This window comes from Pleurodeles waltl, chromosome 4_2 (assembly GCF_031143425.1).
Source record: "Pleurodeles waltl isolate 20211129_DDA chromosome 4_2, aPleWal1.hap1.20221129, whole genome shotgun sequence".
Lineage (NCBI taxonomy): Eukaryota > Metazoa > Chordata > Amphibia > Caudata > Salamandridae > Pleurodeles > Pleurodeles waltl.
The window spans coordinates 349,764,821-349,786,170 of NC_090443.1; the positions used below are offsets into that span (position 1 = coordinate 349,764,821).

Consider the following 21,350-nt stretch of genomic DNA (forward strand, 5'->3'; position numbering starts at 1 on the left):
GACGCTTTTTAGTTTTTCCTTCTTCCATCTTTCCCATATGTGTCTTTTGCTCGCAGCAAATGCTTGAGGCATAAGACTAAGGCCCGGCCCTCACAAATAAGTGCCGGTGCTCAGCACCGGAAACAACAAGCACAAATGAGGCACTGGCCTTAGTTACTACTATGGATCATGACCTCCAGTGTAGGTCTAGAAGAGTCCACTCGATGCCTGATTTTCAGGGTAGCCACATAAAATAAATTTACATGCAATGAACCTGAGAAACATTAATTTACAAGGTCAGTAGTTACTAAGAAAATCAACAGCGATAAAAAAACTCAAAGCCTCAGAGTATGCACTCCACTTCCTGATGACTAGAAAGTTTACCAACATGTTTTCTGAAAAGGAAAAATAAAACATCTGAAATGATATTAGGGAACATGATGAAGAAAACTGGGACAGTTCTACCACATTAGTTGAATCAACTGACACTTTCTGTAAAGCTCCACAGTCATTGGTTCTTTGAAATCGAAGCCCTTCATGACAACAGGCTTGTGGCGTACTTTAAAAAGAAAGGCTGTGACGTTGTTTATTTACCTTCCAAACGCATTTTAAAGATGTTTTGCGACAATTATTTATTTTAGTGAAAACGCAAAATTAGAGTAACATTGGAGTTCAAACTTAAACATTATAAACTCAAACCAGAATTTCAATTTAAATAAACGTACACTGAGTTTACTGAGTTTAAGATAGGATTTTCAACGGTAACAATGTAAGCAACCAACTAATGTGATATGAATTATAACTGTAAAGAAGGTAAACAGACACCTACAGTAGCATGAAGTTAAAATGTAAAGGCTCACCATTTGGATGGGTTTCTTGTGCAGATCACGCTCCGTCACCAGCTTCTCCTGATCGGTGACATACAGACCCTTCTGTGCCAAGGCCTGGATGACGGCATCATGCCCCAGAAGCGGCTTGGCAGTGTCACTCTTAAGAATCAGACTCCCGGCACGGCAGTAGAGCTCCGCGGACAGCAGCAAATTGCTGACTGGAGGCTTGATGTGCTCCTGTTCATACTGATCAATGTAGAAAGGTTCACGCAAATCCTCAGGGACATTTTCTATGGGGGTGAAAAAAGGCAGGATCATGAGCAAAAGTCTAGGCATATTTTATAATGGTATAAATCTGAGCAAACACATAATTCAGTGAGTAACAACAATAATAGCACAATAACAATAAAGATACGCGTTTTCAAATAAAAGTAGGACGAGTTTATTTATGTGGCTTTCAACATTCACTTTCCATTCCTTCTGATTGGAAATTACAGATATTTATTAGCACCACTCAGCACGAAGCAGCGATTTCATTCAAATATTTTTTGACGATCAATCCTCTCAATGAACACCAGGATACCATGTGCCTTTTTTTATTTTTGTTGATTTCGGGGAGGGGGGATTTACCCTTGCCATCTGTGGTTAACCACTGCTGTGCGGCACCAGTAGTTCTTCTCCAATCCCCTCTTTCGCTAGTGGCTGGAGCAGGTTCTTCTTGTACCGGCACCTGTGCAAAGTTAGATCCATTTTATGAGTTACCTAGATAGCACTGTGGCTCTGGGAAGGGAGGTATAGCACTTTAAAAAACTTGTACATAAATACTGCAAAAATTAATGGATAATTGTATGTGCTCAAACAACTTTTTTAAGCCTAATGAAAATGTAATAATTTGACAAGTGTCTGGTCCTTTATATTTTTTATCACAGGGTAAACTAAAATCTGCCAGTGTTGAAATATCCAGCAATAACCTCTCCAATATCCCATATTCAGCCCATTAACTAGCTACACTAACATTCTTAGCCCAATTTCTGGTATTAATCATGCCTTCTTACCAGACGTATCCACCTAATATCTGCCTCTAAAACCACCCACCTGTTCCCATTTAAAGGATAGTGACTCAAAGAGGAGAAGCAACAGCTCCATCAGTTGTTCCTGCATCTGAACATGAACTTGCTTTCCACTCCTCCCTCGAACCAGAGTTTAGAAATCCAGTGCTCGCATGAATTGTAACAAGCATTGGCAGAGCCAATGTGTCTGGCATTGGCTACGGACCTTTTTGCTTTGTTAATGATTACTTTGTTTAATATTATAGTTAAATGTTGACATGAGAGAAGACCTAATATTTTAAAACTGAGAAAAACACTGACATTTGCCAGTTATATATAAGTGAACTAACTGTAACTTGTGCCCCCCTTATGCACTGCTTATGACCTCACATATTATATCACTCATTATATTACATTTAAGATGACATCACTGATGTTAGCTTAAATTACATCACTCATGACATCATCCAGCCATTGTGGCGGTGTCCTATAGGGTTTGTGGACTTTAAATAATTCAACAAGCTACACCCCTGGCCACGTTCCTTTCACAAACTGAGTGATAATAAACATGAGCCTCTTTTTACTGGTATTCACCCACTTAACAAATAAAATGGTTCTGTAGATTTTAATGGATGTGACCCATTTCTAAACCCTGACCACCCTCCAAAACATTAGTTCATATTCCAATTACCTTGATGGGATTACCCTTTTAATGACATCAAATGACTTGCAATTTTAAGTCAGGAGGTTGACAGGTACACATTTTCCACTGATAACATACTTTTTGCCGTTATGGCTAACCCTCCATAATGTGGTAAAATAAAATACACACATTCCAGAGATGAGCACAATTGCATACAACCTTACAGTGTGTGGATCACCCCACCTTCCTTACTATACCTCAATCTGCAATGCTCAAGGTCATCAGCAATGTTCTAGAAATATACAACCACACCTCATAAACAGAAGTTGTCTATACCACTGTTTTACAACTATTTAACATTAACACTTGCCCAGACATCCACTTTTGGATAATATATTGTCAACACATGTTGTGACTTTTCTCACAGATTTTTTATGGTCTGGCTTGACATCACTGATGAAATATGGGAGGTCATAAGCGGCACATAATGACGAAGCAAGTTATAGTTAACTCACTAAACTATAACTGGCAAATCTCAGTGTGTTTTTCATTTTAAGTTTAAGTGAAATACTGATTCAAACTTTGGAAGACGGAGAATATACTGTCGCCATGGTGGAGCACCTTACTCCAGTCATGGCATAGGTACTCTGCCCGCCTAATTTAGAGATATCCACTGGCCCAGAAGACATATCTTGCATTTCCACGGACCACTGTCACCGCAGTCCTTTAAATGCATTGAAAAATTAACAGAAGGCTCTGTATCTTATTCACAGAAACGAAATCACCAAGCAGGATATTATTTTTAAAAATAAAAAAATGCAATGAACCCTGGTTAAGGGAGTTTTCTCCCACGGTGTGGGAGTCATTTTGCAGTTTTCACTGCCTCTCAACAACATATGCCACCTGGCGGTGATGTACAGTGAAATCTTGCGGTTCGTCCATCCACTCTAAATAGGGGGAGTGGACAAATGGCAAAACCTCTGACTCAGTCGAGCCATCAGAAGTGTTATGTCGATGGCGCAGACAGAGTAGTCTCCACCATCGACATACTGAAGGTCTGCCCAACTCATACTGAAGTCCGTGGATGTTCAAACTCTAAATAGGGTCTTTAGTTTTTTGTTCATGTCAACGCCTAACTATAACATAATTTTAAGTTTAGTTTTTTCCAGTGACTATAGGTAGACATATAGATAGAAATACTCATTGCACTATTAATCCAACCATTATTGTTGCCCGCTTCGATATTATCATTTTTGATTTGATTTCTATTTCTTGTTACCCAATCATTCTTGGTATTAATTGACTTGCATAACAAAACTTGTACATTATCTGATCTGCCAAAATCTTCCATCTTCAATCTAAATTATGTATCAGTAATTGAGAAAAGACCTGCTGTATATTTTGCTCAATTAACATCTATTCCTGAAGTTTATCACAAGTTCTTGGAGGTTTATTCTCAGTCTAAGGAAAACAAATTACCACCCCATTGCTCCTTTGATTGTTGCAGTTATATACTTCCTTTTGCAATTGTTCCCATTGGGTGCATTTGTCCTAACCTCCATTAGAAAACTGGCTTTTAAGAAATATTTTGATATCAGCTTTCAAAAATGGTCTAGTCGTTCAATCTAAATCTCCAGCAAGGCCACCATTACTTTTTGTACCAAAGAAGGACGCAACTGAACTTTGACCCTGTATTGGTTATAGAGGCTTTAATCAAGTTACAAATAAAGATTGATATCTACTGACTTTAATAACTGGAATGCTGAGAGCAGTCCAATAAGCCAATATTTTTACCAAATTAGACTTGAGGGAAGCACATCATTTAATACGAATAAAGGTAAGAGATGAACAGACAACTGCCTTCAGAACACATTTGGGGTTTTATGAATACTGTGTAATGTCTTTTGGTCTGTATAATACCTAGCAACTTTCCAGTGTTTCGTGAACAGCATTTTTCCTGATCTCTGTAATGATAACTGTATTTAATCACTGCTCCATCTTGACCACTGACTCCACTTCGCACTTAAGTAGCTTTATACTGTAACATTGGTGACCACCAGCTCCATTTTGATAACAGACTCCATTTTGCCCGTAACATAACTTTAAACACCATGTAGGTATATTTCCGTGCACATGTTATGAAAAATTACTTCTCACCACATAATCCTTCGGGAGTCATTTTTCATTAAAAAAACAACAAAACTGGTTAGTTGAACAACAAGGATTTATTATATGCAATAACTGTAAAGCATGTAAGATTGGTAAATCAACCAAAATGATTAAATTACCCAATTACACTGAATTTCGAATTAAACATAGAATCACATGTACTACCAAATATACGGTTTATGTAATTGAATGCCATTGTGGATTAAAATACGTTGGTAGCACTATTTGCATGCTGAAGAAAAGAATTTTGGAACATATCAGAGCGATTACACATAATGATTTCACCTATGCAGTAGCTAAACATTTTAAAACACATGAAACTAACAATTGGAAAACCTTGAAATATTATGGAATAGATCACATTCCTGAACATGAAAGAGGTGGGGATAGAATCAGGACGTTAAGACAATTAGAGTCGAGATACATTATTCAAATGAGAACAAAAACACTGTATGGATTGAATAATGATGAGGAGCTTTTTGTACATTTATAAAAAGAACCATGAAAAATTATTTGGAGTATATATCTTGGTACTGTATCGGCATCTATGTCGACCAATTGGATTGTTGGAATGAGAAAAAAACACTTTAATAATACTTTATGGTTCTTAAATAAATATTAAGGATATTGGGCTCTATGAAAAAAACATCGAAGATGCTTTAAAATCACTGAGAATTATAAGCGAAAAAACCATTCTTGAGAATACTGGATACAACATTTGAATTTTACAGACTTTCACTCTTAAATGTATAATTAATTTAATTTTGTAAAAGTAATTTGTGTGGCTATGTAAATTTTCAATTATATTTTGTGGTATTACAATATTTGAATTGTTTACATATAAAGGAATTGTTTTCTTTTGTTAGGCACTACTATTCCCAGAATGCTTTGTATTGGCGATAATTATGTGAGAACATAAAAGTGAACAGAGTGAAAGGACTTGTAAATTCGGAAGAATACCGGTTGGTCGAAACGCGTCAGTTTTGTATTTACTGCACTGACTAAAGTAAAGGATTAAGGGCCAGATGTAGCAAAGGTTTTTACCCATTCTGTGTCTATGGGAAAATGTGTTTGTACATATGGCCCTAAGACTCAATGGAGTGCATTGCCATTATCTTTGAGGTCTTGATACATATATACTGTATATATATATATATAACTGCTGTTTATAGATTGAAGTAGAATATCCTTAGCACATGCTTTCACGATTATCATGATTTCATTGCAGTGATTATTTTTGAATGTGCACTTTTGGTTGCACACTTTCAACCTCCTTCTTCTGCAGACCATGCAGTGTTTCTTAATTAATGCAATTCTCAGACTAAGAGTGTCGTATTTCATGAATTCCTTTCAGTGTTTGTGTATTTCCTCTTGGTCTGTAGTGAAGCAAAACAATCTCATCCTCCATTCAATGCTGGTTTCATTAGACAATACTATGTTATTTTCTGAGGATTCAAGTGAACATCCTCTACACATTAGGAAAGTGTTATTACGTAAAAGACAACATAACCAATTAGAAAAACATAAAAATGTGTGCTTCAGAAGACTTCTGTAATATATTTAGGTTATGTTCTTTCAGGTGAAGGCATAGCCATGGAGCCTTAATAAGGTAAAAGCAATTCTGAAGTGGCCCATTCCAACTTCCATTAAAGAGATGCAGAATTTCTTTGATCTTGCCATTCATTATCAGAAAATTACCTGGAATTTGCCTAGAATAGTTATGCCCATTACTTGTCTTTTAAGGAAGAATAAGAACTTGCATTGGAACATTTAAGCCACTCTCATCTTCAACTAACTGAAAGAGTAATTTGTTTGAGCTCCTATTGTGCAACAGCCTGATCAACCTGATGTGCTAAAACCTTTTCTGCTTGACAGTGATGCCTCTGACAGGGCAGTCAGAGCAGCCCCGATTCAAGAAGGCCAAAATGGAATCAAACATCCGAAAGTCTATTATTCCCAAAGTTCACTTCAGGAGAGTTCAACTATTCAGTGCTTGAGAAGGAATATTGGCTATCAAAGAGGTCTTTGTAGAATGATGACATTTTGAAACAGATAAATAAAATCAACAAAATCCAGAATGTCAGAAGAGCAGATAAGCTAGCGGTGCCTTTTTCAGGGATTCAACTTTGCAATAGCATGCATTCCTGAAAATTAGAGCACAATGGCTGAAAGTTTGTCTCGTAAATATCTTGAAGGTGGATTTTCGAATTTTAATGAGAAGATCCTTCCTCCTTAAGCCTTCAGGGCCTGCCCTGACTTCTTTCTTCTTAGAGCAAGTACATCAAAAGAACCAAGAGATCCAACATTTCTATTTAGTCATCGATTTCCCCAAACATGGTTTAAGATTTCCAAAGGACTAATATTTTATAAAGACAAGTTATTCATTCCAAACAAAGATCTTCAAAATACTAGTAAACAATTATGTCAACACCTAATAAAAAGAACATTTTAATGGCCAAATCTTCATCAAGATGTTTCCTAAGAAATCACCTCTTGTGACACCTGCACTCAAGTAAGAGTGAAACTTTAAAAAGAAGGGGGACTACTCATAAGTCCTGAAAAACCTACAATAAAATAATCCTCACAGACTTTATAGTGGATTTACACCCATCTGAAGGATGTAGAAATATAATGCTTACTAATGACTCTTTTACCAAAATGGTACACTTCTCTGCATTATCAATACTTCTTTTTGCCTCTGAAATTGTTGTGGTATTCTAATCAGATATCTTCAAGGTCTACCAGGTAAAATTTATCCCTGCTAAGGTCCACAGTAGATTCCTACGATTTGGAAACATTACTGCAAAAATATAGGAATTTGAAGAGCACTTACATCTGATTTTCCTCTTCAGCCCAACAGCTAAACAGAGATTAAAACAAACCTTAGAGGAGTTGTAACAATGTTTTTATCTACCTCTCATGATGAATGGAAATTCCTCCTCCTTTTAGCAAAGTTTACAGTATAATTCACTCAGCTACTGGATATTCTACCTTTCCTGCATTAACCGGTTTCCATCCACAAACATATCCAGAAATTATTAGTTAAAAATTCTGTTCCTGGGGCGTGGTTTGGGGCGTCAAAATTGCGATCGCATTCTTGGAGTGCTCCAGACTCCACTGCCATCCATGCCGTTTGAGGCCCAGTCAGAGCGTACTGTTAGCCTTGATTTACCCTGTGGAGCTGTGGACCTGAGGAGAGGCACTGCGGTGGTGTTGCATGTGGTGGGGCCCGATTTTGCTGGGAGGTGGAGTGAGAAAATTGCAGCAGCGGGTGCCCGTTGAGCCCTCCGGGCTTTCCTGCAGTGTGCCACCCCCGCACTCTGTGGCTGCGCAGTGGACCCCGCTGCGGGGAGCCTTTCTGACCGTACCTGGACCCCCTGCAGACTAGGCCCACTGATCCTCACAGCCAGGTGGCCTGTGGGTGCACTGGCGGTGGGGCTGCTGGACTCGGGCCTGTCCCAGGGTGCTGAGGGCCAGGCCACTTGGACGGATGCGGCCCTGGGCGATGCTGGTCTCACGGCAGATGCGCCTCCGTCCCCTCTAGAGACCTGGTTGGGGGAGCGGTGTGAGCCACCTGCCATTTGTTGGTGCCTAGGTCCAGCGCCTTGGAAGGAGCCATGGCCGCGCTGACCCGTGATGAGACCTGTTTATTTCTCCACCTGGGCCAAACGCCAGGACGTCCGGGGGGGGGAGCCGAGCTGTGGCAGACTCGATACGGCCGGCTGGACTCCACGTCTGTCCCGGGGTGCTGAGGGGCAGGCAGCCTGGCCGGCACGACCGCAAGCAACACTGATCTTGCAGTGGACGCGACCCCCTTGAAGCCTTCCTGGAGGTGCAGCGTGAGCCGCTTGCCATCTGCTGTGGCCTTTGACTCCGGGGCCGCACAGGAGGAGACATGGCCCCGCTGGACCGTGACAGGCTCCATTTTCATTCCCGGCCAGTGCCCGGCATCAAGAAACTTCTGCAGACCTGATCCGGCCCACCTGCAACTGCTGACTGGTGGCCGCACAAGAACATCCCGGTTGCAAGACTCGTGGATGGGGGACGGCTCACTGTGCAGCCTACTGTTGAGTGCCCTGGGACGTGGTGGCGCGAGCAGCCTGTCCCCCCTCTCCAGTTTTTGCCACCACATTCATCCCCAGCCCTCAACTACTGAATACATACATTACATCAACAGCATCCTAGCCATACTCATTGAGGCCAGGGGGGGCTCTGCTTTCTCATGCACATCGGCCAAAGGACACCTGATTTAGTGGAGGCCTTTTGTGTTCAAGGAAGCCCCATCCATGGTCCGCGAAGACTGGTCCTATGACCCCCATGGACCGTTTGGGTCCCATCTGCATCGCTTCCCACTATCAGTGCTACAGTTTGAGGTGCCATATACTCTGTGGCCCCCTAGGATTTGGCGCAAGTGGATCAGGAGCCGAGGGTGTGAGACTGGGGTGGTGTAACTCCTCCTCTCCCAAGAACAATCGCTGCAGCAATGATACGATTGGCCCTGGGAGGCCACACACGCAAATCCCTAACTGCTTAAGCCAGGGATTCACCTGCAGTGGAGTACTGGCACCAACCATCCTGGAGATTCAGGCCATGGGGAAGGACAAACAGGTGAAACCATCCTCTTCCCAAAGCCGCATTGACAAATTCACAACTTCAGCTGGGGATCAGAGTGGAGACACCATGGAGAACTCTACCTCCGTCATAAGAGACATTGACAAGATCTTACAGGACATTCAGTCCTCCCAGGTGGCTGTCGAGCATATGATCTGGGAGGTGCAAGTGGACATAGCCCTACTACGACAGGACCTCAACCTGTGCTTCATCGGACTCCCAGAGGGGGGGCCGAAGGTCCCTGGCCTGTCGGATTTCTAGAGACATGGCTCAAGTTGTGGATGCCCTCTGGTGGGCTGTCCCCATGGTTTGCTGTTAAGCGGGCCCACAGAGCACTTTCCACCAAACCTCCGCTTGGTGCGCCACCCAGGTTGTTGATCAACCGTTTCTTCAACTTCCGAAATCGTGACTGTATCTTGCGAGAGGCCCATTTGCAAGCTGAGATCCATTTCCAAAACGTAAAGATTTTTATCTTTCCAGATTACCCTCGCGAAGTCCAGGCCAGGCAACGCTCTTATGAACAAGTTAAACAAAAAGTGAAGGCATTGTATTTGCGTTACATGCTCCTCTTTCTGGCCCAACTCAAGGCCCTGCATGCCGGCAAGGCCCACTTCTTTGACACTCCGGAATTTGCACAGGAGTAGGCGACGGAGGAGTGGCTGCTCTGGAGGTGCCCTGGCATGCCACGTCCTCCCCGTTGGGCCTCAGCCTGTGCACTTGGGGCGTCTGTGATGGGAGCTGATAGCCCTGGGTGCTCCCGCACTGGCTCTCGCTGCAGGAAACAGAAGACCCAGCTGGCTTTGAGATCCCTTAGCTCGGATTCTCCTGCCCTGCTGACCTCTCAACAAGAGGACGCCTCCCATGACCAGGTCCCCCGGGATCAGATACCCCCACAGGGGGTAGGGGAGTAATTAAGTCAAACATAGCTACTTTAACTGGTCCTATTGGCTCGAAGTGAAGTTTGGACAGGTTAACCAACATGGCACTTCCTGGAGGGGTCCACCACTCCATACTGTATCCTTCATTTTCTTTTCTTTGTGTCATTTTTGGGGTTTGCTTAAAGGGCGACAGATGCTTCTTCAGCTCGGAGGGTAGTATGGGGGAAGAGTAATTGGGGGGGCAATAATCAGTTCATGTTTGTGTTGTTGCATTACTGTTTGCTTCGTACTTTAATGTCACACAGGGACGAAAGGTCTTGAATTGTTCAGATCCATACACAGCTCAATCTCACTTAGCAGATCCACCCAAGGGGCATCAGACGCTACCTGGCATGCAGTCCGCAATGAGTAGCTCTCTTCTCTTTGGCACCTCGTGGCCCCATCCAACATAATATCGTAAACTGTCAATGGGCTTCTGGATAAAATCAAAAGGACGGCAGTGCTGCGTAACATACAGCGGCTTTGCCCCTCCATCCTATTCCTCCAAGAAATACACTTAATGGGGGCCTCATGCCCGTTCCTTGCTAGATACGGCTTTGACCATGTGTACCACGTGGGATTTACGCATGGTGTCAGAGGGGTCGCAATACTCTTACATCACAATTACTCTTTGGTTGTGCAGCGGATGTGATCGGATCCCCAGGGGAGATTTCTTGACCTGACATGCAGGGTGGATGGCAACCCTATCAATTTACTCAGTGTGTATGCCCCCCTCTACAGCACTTGACTCGGTCTTCTCCACACTCACAGATCTACTAGCTCAGATGCCCGCATGTTCTACCATAATTGGCAGGGACATGAATGCGGTCCTTGACCTGGGCTTAGATATCACGGGTCACCTGTCGGAGGTCCGCTGCAGGCGCTCTACATTCCTCAGGAAATGGGTATTGAGTCTTGGCCTTTGTGACGTGTGGCAGACCTGGCACCCTTATTCCCAGCACTGCACTCACACCTCCACAGCACACCACACACACGCCGACACTGACCGTCTCTTAGTCACTCAAGCACAGATACTTGCCTGTGGTGTCGCTGATCACGCCCGACACTCCTGACCATTGGCCACTCTGACTACACTTGCAGGCTCATGTGATGCCTCAATGTATTTTTCTTACAGGACAACACTTATTCTACTGGCCTCTGCAAGGAGATTGAACATTATTTTCAAGATAACGAGGGCACAGTCCAGTCTAACATAATGCTATGGGCTGCTGGCAGGGCCACAATTCGTGGTCATGTCAAGGCCCTTTTGCGGCACCAGGAAAAGGAGAAACAAGCACGTATAGCACACCTTGAAGCTCAAGCACTCCAACTGGAATGCTAACTAGATGGGGGAAAGAGGAGGTTGCGGACCGTGCCTTGGAGATGGTGAAAGAGGAACTGACTCCATAGAGGAAGCTAAACAAATCTGGCGTGCCACACAGGCGTGCATTTATGGCTGGGGTGATAAGAATAGTAAGCTGCTCTACTGGCTAGCCACCTGACCACTGGCAGGGAGAGTGATTCCCGAAGTGGTGGCTACGAATGGGAAACTTCATACAACCCCCATGGCATAGCATCTACCTTTGCTCAGTATTATGCCCCCCTGTACGCAGCAGAGGGCAGACCAGTAGTTGAACGTGAGGCGCCACTCCTGAACAGGATATCGTCTCCTGGTCTCCGTTGGCAGAAGTATAGATGAGTCCATAAAGATAGAGGAGATTGTAAGGCTAATGCGGCCCTGAAGTTGGGCAAGACTCCTGGCCCAGACGGTTATCCTGTAGAATACTATTTCAAGTTCAGAGGCATAGTGATACCCCAACTCCATGGTCATTATAGAGAGGCCTTGGAAAGAGGCATCCTTCCTTATGATCTGCACAGGCCACAATAGTGGTACTCCCTAAATCTCAACCCCTCTCTGCCATCCGTGCAGATCTCCGGCCAATATCGCTAATCAATGGAAAAATTAAAAAAAATATGCCACTGTATTGGCCAACTGTCTGAAGACGGTCTTGCATCACTTGATCCACCCCGATAAGTGGGGCTTCATACCAACCCACAGCACTAGGCACTGCCTGCAAAGGTTACATGTCGCCCTGGCCCATGGGCAGGTGCACGTGCTACCCTCTCCACTGACCCTATTATTAATACCCTTTGAAAAAGCGCAGTGGACTAGGGGGTACTTAGATCTCGTTCTTCAAAAAGCTGATCTGGGACGCACTTTCCGCAGCATGGTGCAGCTTTTATACCAAACACCGACAGCTTGTGTTCTTGTTAATGGGGTACTCTCCGAGGCCTTCCCTATTGGCAGAGGTACAAGACAGGGCTGTCCTCACTCCTCTTCACCCTAGCCATAGAACCACTGGCGTGCTTAATTCGCCGGGATGCCTTCCTTACAGGGTGGAAATTGGCAGAAGGGGAGGAAGATCGCATTGCTTTCTACGCCGACGATGTGCTACCTTATTTATTGCATCCGGCGGTGAGTGACCCCAGATGCCTTCATCTGCTACTTCTCTTTGATGAGGCCTCTGGCCTCCGAGAGAACCACAAAAAATCTCTCCTGGTCCCTCTCTCCGGCTCTCACGATGTTGTAGACTGGCAATCAAACAGCCCCATCTGGTGTCTTAACTTTACCTACCTTGGCATTAGAGGGGCCCTTTACTCAGCCCATTCAGCTCTCATGCCACTGGTTTTGAGAAATGAACGCATTCTCCCATACCTTCCTTTTGCATAACGGCAGGTGACACCTTTCGTGGGGCACATGCCAGCGAGGTACATACGACGGTAGACTGGGTGTGACCAGTTTATATTTCTACCTTTTAGCTATCCAGGTACTCATCATTAATGAGTGTCATACGGGGCTGGTACGATCTGGCCTACGACCTAGAGCAGTGGTTCCCAACCTGTGGTCCGCGAACCCCCAGGAGTCCGTGACACATTCCCAGGGGGTCCGCAGACCTGGGCTGGGAGAAAGGCACTTCTCCAGCTGGGGCCTCTGACACACACGTGCGTGTTTTTATTACTTCCTTTATTCAGCAGTTTTAAAAGCACTGCAAAGCTCTGTGTGCAGCAAAAATGAAAGCATCAAGATAACTCTAGTGATTAATGTACCTGCTGAAGAGGAATGAGTGTTTTGGGCAGTGGCAGTTTTGACTCAAAGGTAGCGCAGGTGGTTAATATGCCTGCGGCAAAAGACATGTATCATGCAAAGAACAGTAATGGATGTGTAGTGTATAGCACAGTGCGTTACTGCTTTTGTCAGAGATTCTTTTGTTACTGTGCAGTTCGTAATCGTAATATAGCACAGTGAACTATGAACTCCCATTAAAGAGCTGCATGCAAACTGCAGGTCACAAATTAGAAAGTTGTTTTTTCCTAGTCTTTCATTTTCCTTATTGTGCTAAAAATAGGTTTGCTTGTGTAGAAATACATTCTTATCATTAAAGACAATGCTAATAACTGCGTTGTGTTCTGAATCCTGGGTTTGTGCTTCTCCAGACCAAGCACTCTTAGAAAATGCCTACCAGTGTGGATGACATGTGAATCCTACACCTTGTAGCCCCCTGTAAAGTGGTCTGACAGTGGTATGAGAGGTGCTATAAAACAAATGAATTACATGTGACAGAGAGGGTAGAGAGAGATGAGAGGCCCTTATGATTTACTTCCTTTCCCCACCACATATTTATGTGAAAAAGCTTTCTCAGATCTTACTACCTAAAAAATAATAACAGAAATCGCCCAGAAAGTAAGAATCTGACCTGAGGATTCACCTTTTCTAAATAAAACGAAACATTGAAAAGTTAGTAGCCGAGATGCAGTGCCAACCTTCCCAATAAAATGTTTCAATTTTTGCATATTTTTTCAATATAAAAGAATTATATCTTTAGTAATTTGAGTATTTGTTTGGTGCGTACTATTATTGCGCATTACTGTTTGAATGTTTGAAATTTAAATTGTACAAATTGCTTGGGGGTCCCCGGCTTCCAGTAATGATGCAGTGGGGGTCCTCAGGAGTCAAAAGGTTGGGAACCACTGGTCTAGAGCTCTCAACGATGGGGTTCTCATGCCTTATGGACATGCTATACCTCACTCCCATTCCTAAGACCACTCAAGAGTCAGGTCCTCCATGGGTGGCGCTCAGCCCAAAGTCATACAGGATGGCGGGCCCGATTACCCTAAACACTCCCCTATGGCGAGGGACATGGTTACACACAGTTGCGACCCTAGACGGATTCTCTCTGTGGGATGCCATAGGCCTTAAGGTGGTAGGAGATGTCAGGAAAGGTACTCACATGATGTCCTTTCAAAAACTCCAGGAAACATATGTGCTGGCCAGAACACAGTTCCACAAGTTCCTACAGCTTAGACATGCATTGAAGGCACACATTACCAAAGACACCCTTTTACCTGAATTTAGTTCTATGGAGGCTAAGACGATGATAGGGGCATTGGGTGCAGCGGGGTCTCTCAAATATATCGCTCCTCCATGTTGAATGCTTCTCCATCCCTCCAATCCCTGCGATCTCACTGGGAGGCCTGGGTCAGACAGACAGATGACGAGGACTGGCAGGATGCGCTTATGGCGCCACATACTGTTACAATTTCTGCCAGACTGCGCTTTGTACAAACATACTATTTGCACTGCGCCTATCTAAGCCCCACCTGACTTCACTGGGCCGGGCTAAGACCTAACCCTCAATGTAATAGATGTCCCCACTCACCCGCTGACTTTTTCTATGTAGTCTGGTCCTGCCCTGTTATTACGAGATACTGGTTGCAAATCCTGAATGAACTTTCCACGGTGTTGGGTCTCGCCCTGGAGCCCTCTCCACTGATGGTCCTCCTAGGTGGGATGGACGGAGTTGGGGGCTCTGGGGCGCTACGAACACTCCTGGGCACTGCGCTACTCATAGCGAAGAGAGACATTGCCGTGTTTTGGACGACAAGTACTCCTCCTTCGCTGTCAGGATGGAGGTGGGGGATGGACTGGTGTGCCCAATTGGAACAGCCTATGTATCAGGCGAGGGGCTGCCTGAAAAAGTATGGCAGAGTTTGGTCCAAATTGTTGGGAACTGCATGATCAGAAATGTTTTGTATATCTGGTATGTAGGCTTTTGAAAGAGTTGTAATCCTGGCCGACACACTGCTGGACTTCAATGTTTATGGGACATATTGTACCACCTCGAGTTTCCTTCTCCTGTACTGTGACACATGATTCCGTAAATAAAACAATAAAGTTAGTTTTGAAAAGAATTCTGTTCCTGTCATTCAAGAAATTTTTTAAAGGATTAATTAAACTAGAAAGATATTATTACACAATATACAATCGTCTAAGCCAGTGGTTCCCAGCCTGTGGTCCGGGGATCCCTAGGGGTCCGTGAAGCCTTCTCAGGGGGTCCGCGACTGTTTCGAAAATTAAAAAATATTAACACATTAGGTTCCCATCTTTCAATAATGACTCAGTCGGGGGTCCCTGCATTCCAATAATGATTCAGTGGGGGTCCCCGGGTTCCAGTAATGATAAAGTGGGGGTCCACAGAAGTCAAAAGGTTAGGAACCATTGTTCTAAGCTAAGGAAAAATTCAAAAGGGCCGATGGACACAGATGAGCAGCCGCTCTGTAAAGTCGGGAACTAAAAATTTCAGAAATACGTATTGTAAATTGAAATACTTTACACAGCTTACAAAACACGTCCAATCCTTGTGTGCGTCTACCAACCACTGCTTCACCGCATTCCACTAACTAAACATGGAACACGAGGAACGTGCATGGAACGACAATTGAAATACAAAGATAAACACATATATTACAGATGGATACTTACAAATTATAACATAAATGATCATCGCTAGCTTAACACCATCCCAAAGATAACATAACAGTCAAACACCGCATGCACCTTATAAAACAGGTAATAAAACTTGGCTATCTGCTGCTAACCTACCACATTTAATTTAAAGATCCACATTGAGTGGAACTGTGAGGTTAAAGTTAACTCGTTCCTAGAAAATTCATCTTTCATTCCCTGTGGCTCTCTGGGAACCATACAGTAAATGACCAGGTGTGACAAGGAACAGAGAACCACCACCAGTTCCTGTGTATTGGCAACCTGAATATGTGATCCAGAAAATCTATGATTGCAGTTACATGAAAAGGAAACTTTAATTCCTCAATGACTTCTTTGTAACTGGCTTAAGCTTTTAATACCCCACTCCTAATCAAGTATTTTTTTCAGGATGCACCCTAATAAACCTGGAGATCCTAAGAGGTAGTAGAGTGGTGGGGATTTGAACTTACTTTTCACTGTGCACTACTTTAGGCAGGCAAGTAGTCTGTTTCTCGGTTGAGAAAGCCACAGAGGCAGATGCAATATGTATCTTCATTCTGCTTGCGTCCTCTGCTGAGAGTTGCACACAGCATTTTGGGGCGAGGGTTGTCTTTTCCCTGCATTACATCTCTGTAATTCTGGATGCATGGAAAGGCTGTAATGCTGCAGGCAGCAGAACATTATTCCTGTCCTTTAATGATGTTTTATTTTTTATTTTGGATTCCACATCAGGTTTTCCCTTTTTGGGATCCAGCCATGTTTTTCTTTCTGGGTTAAGGAAGCATTTCCAATGCATCATGGTGGGAAATTCCTTCTGTGTTTTTCTTCTTGGTTCACTTCCTGAATGTTGATTTAAAATGATACTACACTGGGTCTCAGAAAGTCGCATTTGCACTTAGTGTATTGGTCGCTCGCTGGCCTGTCCGGAATCCTTTCTCTATGTGTTCCTGCACCCTTCCTGTTTAGCCCTTCTCTGGTTTGCTGGCCTGAGCCAGTTAGAGCGCATTGACTGGGTTTCAGTTGCTTCTCTTTCAGTGGCATTCAACTTTCTAAGCGATTTCTGGCTTCCTGTTCAGACCTGAAGCCTAAGGTAGCTGGTGGTGGTCGAAGGCTCTGTCTTCTAACCAAGAAAATCGAGGCCATCTCTAAGAACACCTGATCTTGACACATTCCCACAGAATTCCCTGTGAGCTACTTTGGGTGACCACATCAAATTCAAGAACATTTCACAAACACAGAAGTAGGAGTACAATCTTTGTATTGACTGTGGGACACAAAATAACGTATTTGATGTCAGTCAGCAACGTAGAAAATACACCACGCTGAGACATTGCAACATTTATACACAATATCGTGTGTGTAAACTCAATGGCTTTCTGTTAAGGGCTGCCTACCTACTCTGCACTTGCACACATAAAAACTTGCCTCCCTCTGTGTTCAGTCGGCTCTGTCTAAAAACTGAGACATGTGGTACTGCATCAAGACGCATGTTCGTGTATGCATGATGACACACTTACAGCCATTTTCCAATTCGTTTTTCGTTTTAACAATGCCAATAGAACTAAGCATTGGCAAATCCAAGACGCTGGTAATCACCCATTAAATAGCTCGACTTTTGTCTTTGCAGAGCTTGTTTACAAAGAAATAAACAATCAGAACAACGTTATGGAGGTGATCGGGTGGATTATGAACAGCCTCTGGTTTAAGCCTCTGACAAAAAGGTACCTGGATGTAAGACGTTTTCACTTCCAAAAGGGCGAACTAGCTTTTAAAATATTAGGAACTGCATTTTAGGACTACCTTTCCAAAGATTTTAAGTGTTGCTGGTGAAGGCTTAAAAATACTTTGAAAGTGTTAAAAACTGCGAGTGGGTGTCTGTGGTGTGGATGAAATAACATTGCTGAAATAGAAGAGGCAAACAATTATTTTTATCAACTTCGCTCGTTGACTCTGCTTGGTTTAGGGGAAGAACTTGCCCACCTAAATCAAGCTGTCAGGCAATGACTAACACTTTGTCTAGCCTAGGGCCAAACGATGGCTGAAGGATAGCCAAGTCACCCACTTATTACACTTTCAAGAGAGCTCAGTGAGCCATTCATATTTGCTCTGATCTGCAGGTCACAAGGGCTATAAATTCAAGTTCTGATAAGGTCATCTTTCATCTATCCGTGATCAGAAAACCGAGTGCTGTTAAACTGTAGAAACCTGTAATTGCACTTGACTTAAGTGTGGTATGAAGTGCTACATAATAAATAATTATGACTCCAACGTCGCTCTCCACACCTCCAGAAGCAGCTGCTCATCAAAGGCCTCGGTGTTAAAAGAGGATGCTCTACTCCCACAGTGTACAGAGTGTAAAGCTGTGGACAATGAGGAGCAGTGTCCTGAAAAACACACGTGCCTCACACGTGGTCCAGATATTCTGTCTGAGCGGTTTTACACCCACACTGGTAGCTGCTGCCAGTCCACACTAGGGCTTCTTCAGCAAAAAGGCATAATATGTAACTGCTTGTGGCAAGTATCTACTGTATAAGGCCCATCACACCACAGTGCGTGCATGAGCGCACACAGTCATTTTTCAGATACCAAAAATCACTACCATTTGTAAGTACTGCATGAAATTCTAAAAGCTATTTTGTTTTCTTAATTGGCACTGGGGGTATATTTCAAACTACAGCGGGGTTAAATTGCCTGGGGCTATGTGAAGCATTTTCTAAATGTTTTATTTTACTGTAGTACTTAGTATTTAATACTAACTTTTTCTAGTTTGTTATTTACAACAGATTCCCCTTACATGAGATTTCTGTCTGAATAGGACAGAAATTAAGGCATCTGCGAGGTGGAAGAATTAACAACTGGGATTGGTGAGAATATCAAATGAAGGGAGTTGAAATAAACTTAGCTAAAGACAATATTGACAACAATATATAAATTTTGTTTAAAAAATAACAATAGAGAACCACATTTAATCACATTATAAGAAATACATGTTAAGAAGATTGTCTACAATTCCATAATTCTTCGACGATTTGGCCTCCCAGTCTTTCAGCAATACCTTCTACTGCCAAAATGAATTGATAAGTCAATGTGAAGGTAATTTTTGTTGACTACTTAAGGCTACTCATAACTTAACCTGAATACTACCAGAGACTCTACATTAATATTCTTGAAAGTTATATAATGTATGGAATATGTACAATACAGTGACTGCACTTGGAAGATCAGTGCCCGTTCTGTTACTATATCGTTTTTTATATAAATGTATAATTAGAATATATTATTTTTGCAACCCTGAGGAAACAACAGTAACAGTCACAAAACATGTGAAGTCTCAATTTTTTTCAAGAACTATAATGTAAGGACATTTATATTATAGGCGAACTGAATTAAATATTCATTAATATAAAAGGTATCTCTGAGAATCCTAGTACTGACTAATTGATTAAGACACAGATGGTTTCCCCAAAAGATCCTATTTTCCTTAGACTTGTACCTTTACTTGCCTATCTCACTCTGAGATGCAGGATCAATTTATCTGTAAAACCTTACGAAAGCATGCGCAGTATTGACACCCGCCGTCACTAATGGTACATTTTCAAATACCTATAATGTGCTCATTGCAAAAGAATAAAATGCAAGCTCAAGAGATAAGTTCTTTTTTCAACACCAGTAACCCAAATACTACATGTATTGCACCACTCCAACAACACACACACAAGACTAAAAACATCTGTATATTTCGGGAAAGGTACCAAAGGGCACACGTGTTCAAGGAGCTATTTTCAAGCAGCAAGCAATGTCACAATCAGTAGACACAAAAAAAGAGTACAAAACAGACAAGGTGCAGTATCTCCCTGTCTAAAGCCCTTCCAGAGCACCCATGGTTCTGTGATCCTTATCTAGCATTTACATTTCAGGGCCAATCGAGATACACATGGAATACAACCATCACCCGTTAGCACAAGGAACTCTTAAAAAAAAAGTTGTAAACAACAACCTAACAGACTAACAAACTAGAAAATAAATGACAACCACTACTACATTAAACCATATAACGTGTCAAATTTGGAGTGCTCAGCTACCAAAATGGTCCTGTGTGGCAGTCAGAGATATAGGGATATGATTCAACATGTGATGTCCTTCATGAAGTCTCTTGGGATCTACATGCTTTGATGTGACCTGCTCAACATACAATATGGTTCTGCAATAAGTGTTATTGATCTTAGTTGAACTACAGCAGATTCTTCCACTTAAAGGGAATTCATTCCTAGATAAGTCATCTTCTATCCAATAAGGGCAATAAAGTATATTAGTAAGTGAGTCTGATTCAGAACGCTTCAACGTCGGGCATTTTCTACATGCACACAGACTCTGTGCAGAATGAGTAAAGGTTCCCCTTGCTGGAGAGTGCAGAGCTGGTAAATACAAAGAGTAGGCCTATTGAAGCTGTGCTTGGACACACTTGGTGCTTTTTGTTTGGATAGTGAAGCTTTGTCACTTACTTATACTACACATCTGCCATTGTTCCATCGTCAGTGGGTTCTCCTCACGTGTGTTGCATCCTTTTTACTGCTTAAGCAGGGTTCCTTGTTGAGGTTGTGCTACCTTCATTTTTCCCAGCTGGTGTTTGACGTATTAGGGTGGAATCAAAGATTTCTTGCTTAGCAGGCAGCCTATGTCACCGCCATTTTGAATCTTGACTGAGCATCCAGGCTGATCTACTTTCAAAGTCAGTCTCCTTTGACTATTTTTATTAGGTGATTTATGGAGCAACTCAATGACATGTTTACTTTCAGTATCTGATTTACAAACAAGGTGCTTTGTGCATTATTTGAAAACCGTTCTCTGCAGGATATTTGCCACTTTAGGTTGTGGGGCTTCACGGTGTGCTTAGCATCTTTTCTTACTATACTTTGCTGGTTTGCTGTCTTTCGTTTTAGAGATTTTTGCTGCAACTTGTTGATCCCTTGCAACTGGCCAGATAGTGACACTTTTCTTCGCCCTTGATTGCTTGTGAAAGAATATATTGCTGCTCCTATGGGGTAGCTCACTTCCTTTTCCATGTTGTTTAAAGGGCTATCGGCCAAAGTGTTTCTTGTCTTCCTATGCAGTGTATGTTTACCAGTTACTTCCTTTTATGTCTTCTGTTGTGTTTTTGTGTAGGATGCAACGGTGTTAATCAAGTAATCGTAGGTCCTTTGACTCATTTGCTATTTGTTCGATGCAGCTGAGTAGGTGGCATAACCGGTGAAAAGCAAATCTGTGTGTTTTTCTCTCTATAGCATCCGACTAGTGTAATATATACGATGTGCGTTTGCTATGTCGCTA

The 21,350-nt window shown here is 42.8% G+C and overlaps 1 protein-coding gene across 4 annotated transcripts in view; it reads right to left on the bottom strand.

Annotated features, from left to right (window-relative positions):
* CAMSAP2 (calmodulin regulated spectrin associated protein family member 2) overlaps nt 1–21,350 on the bottom strand; it is a 452,998-nt gene that overhangs the window by 345,045 nt on the left and 86,603 nt on the right. For all 4 annotated transcript variants that reach the window (XM_069231424.1, XM_069231423.1, XM_069231426.1 and 1 more), the window contains exon 2: nt 840–1,099. In XM_069231424.1, the coding sequence (XP_069087525.1) occupies nt 840–1,099 (260 nt within the window). The remainder of the gene's footprint in view (nt 1–839; nt 1,100–21,350) is intronic.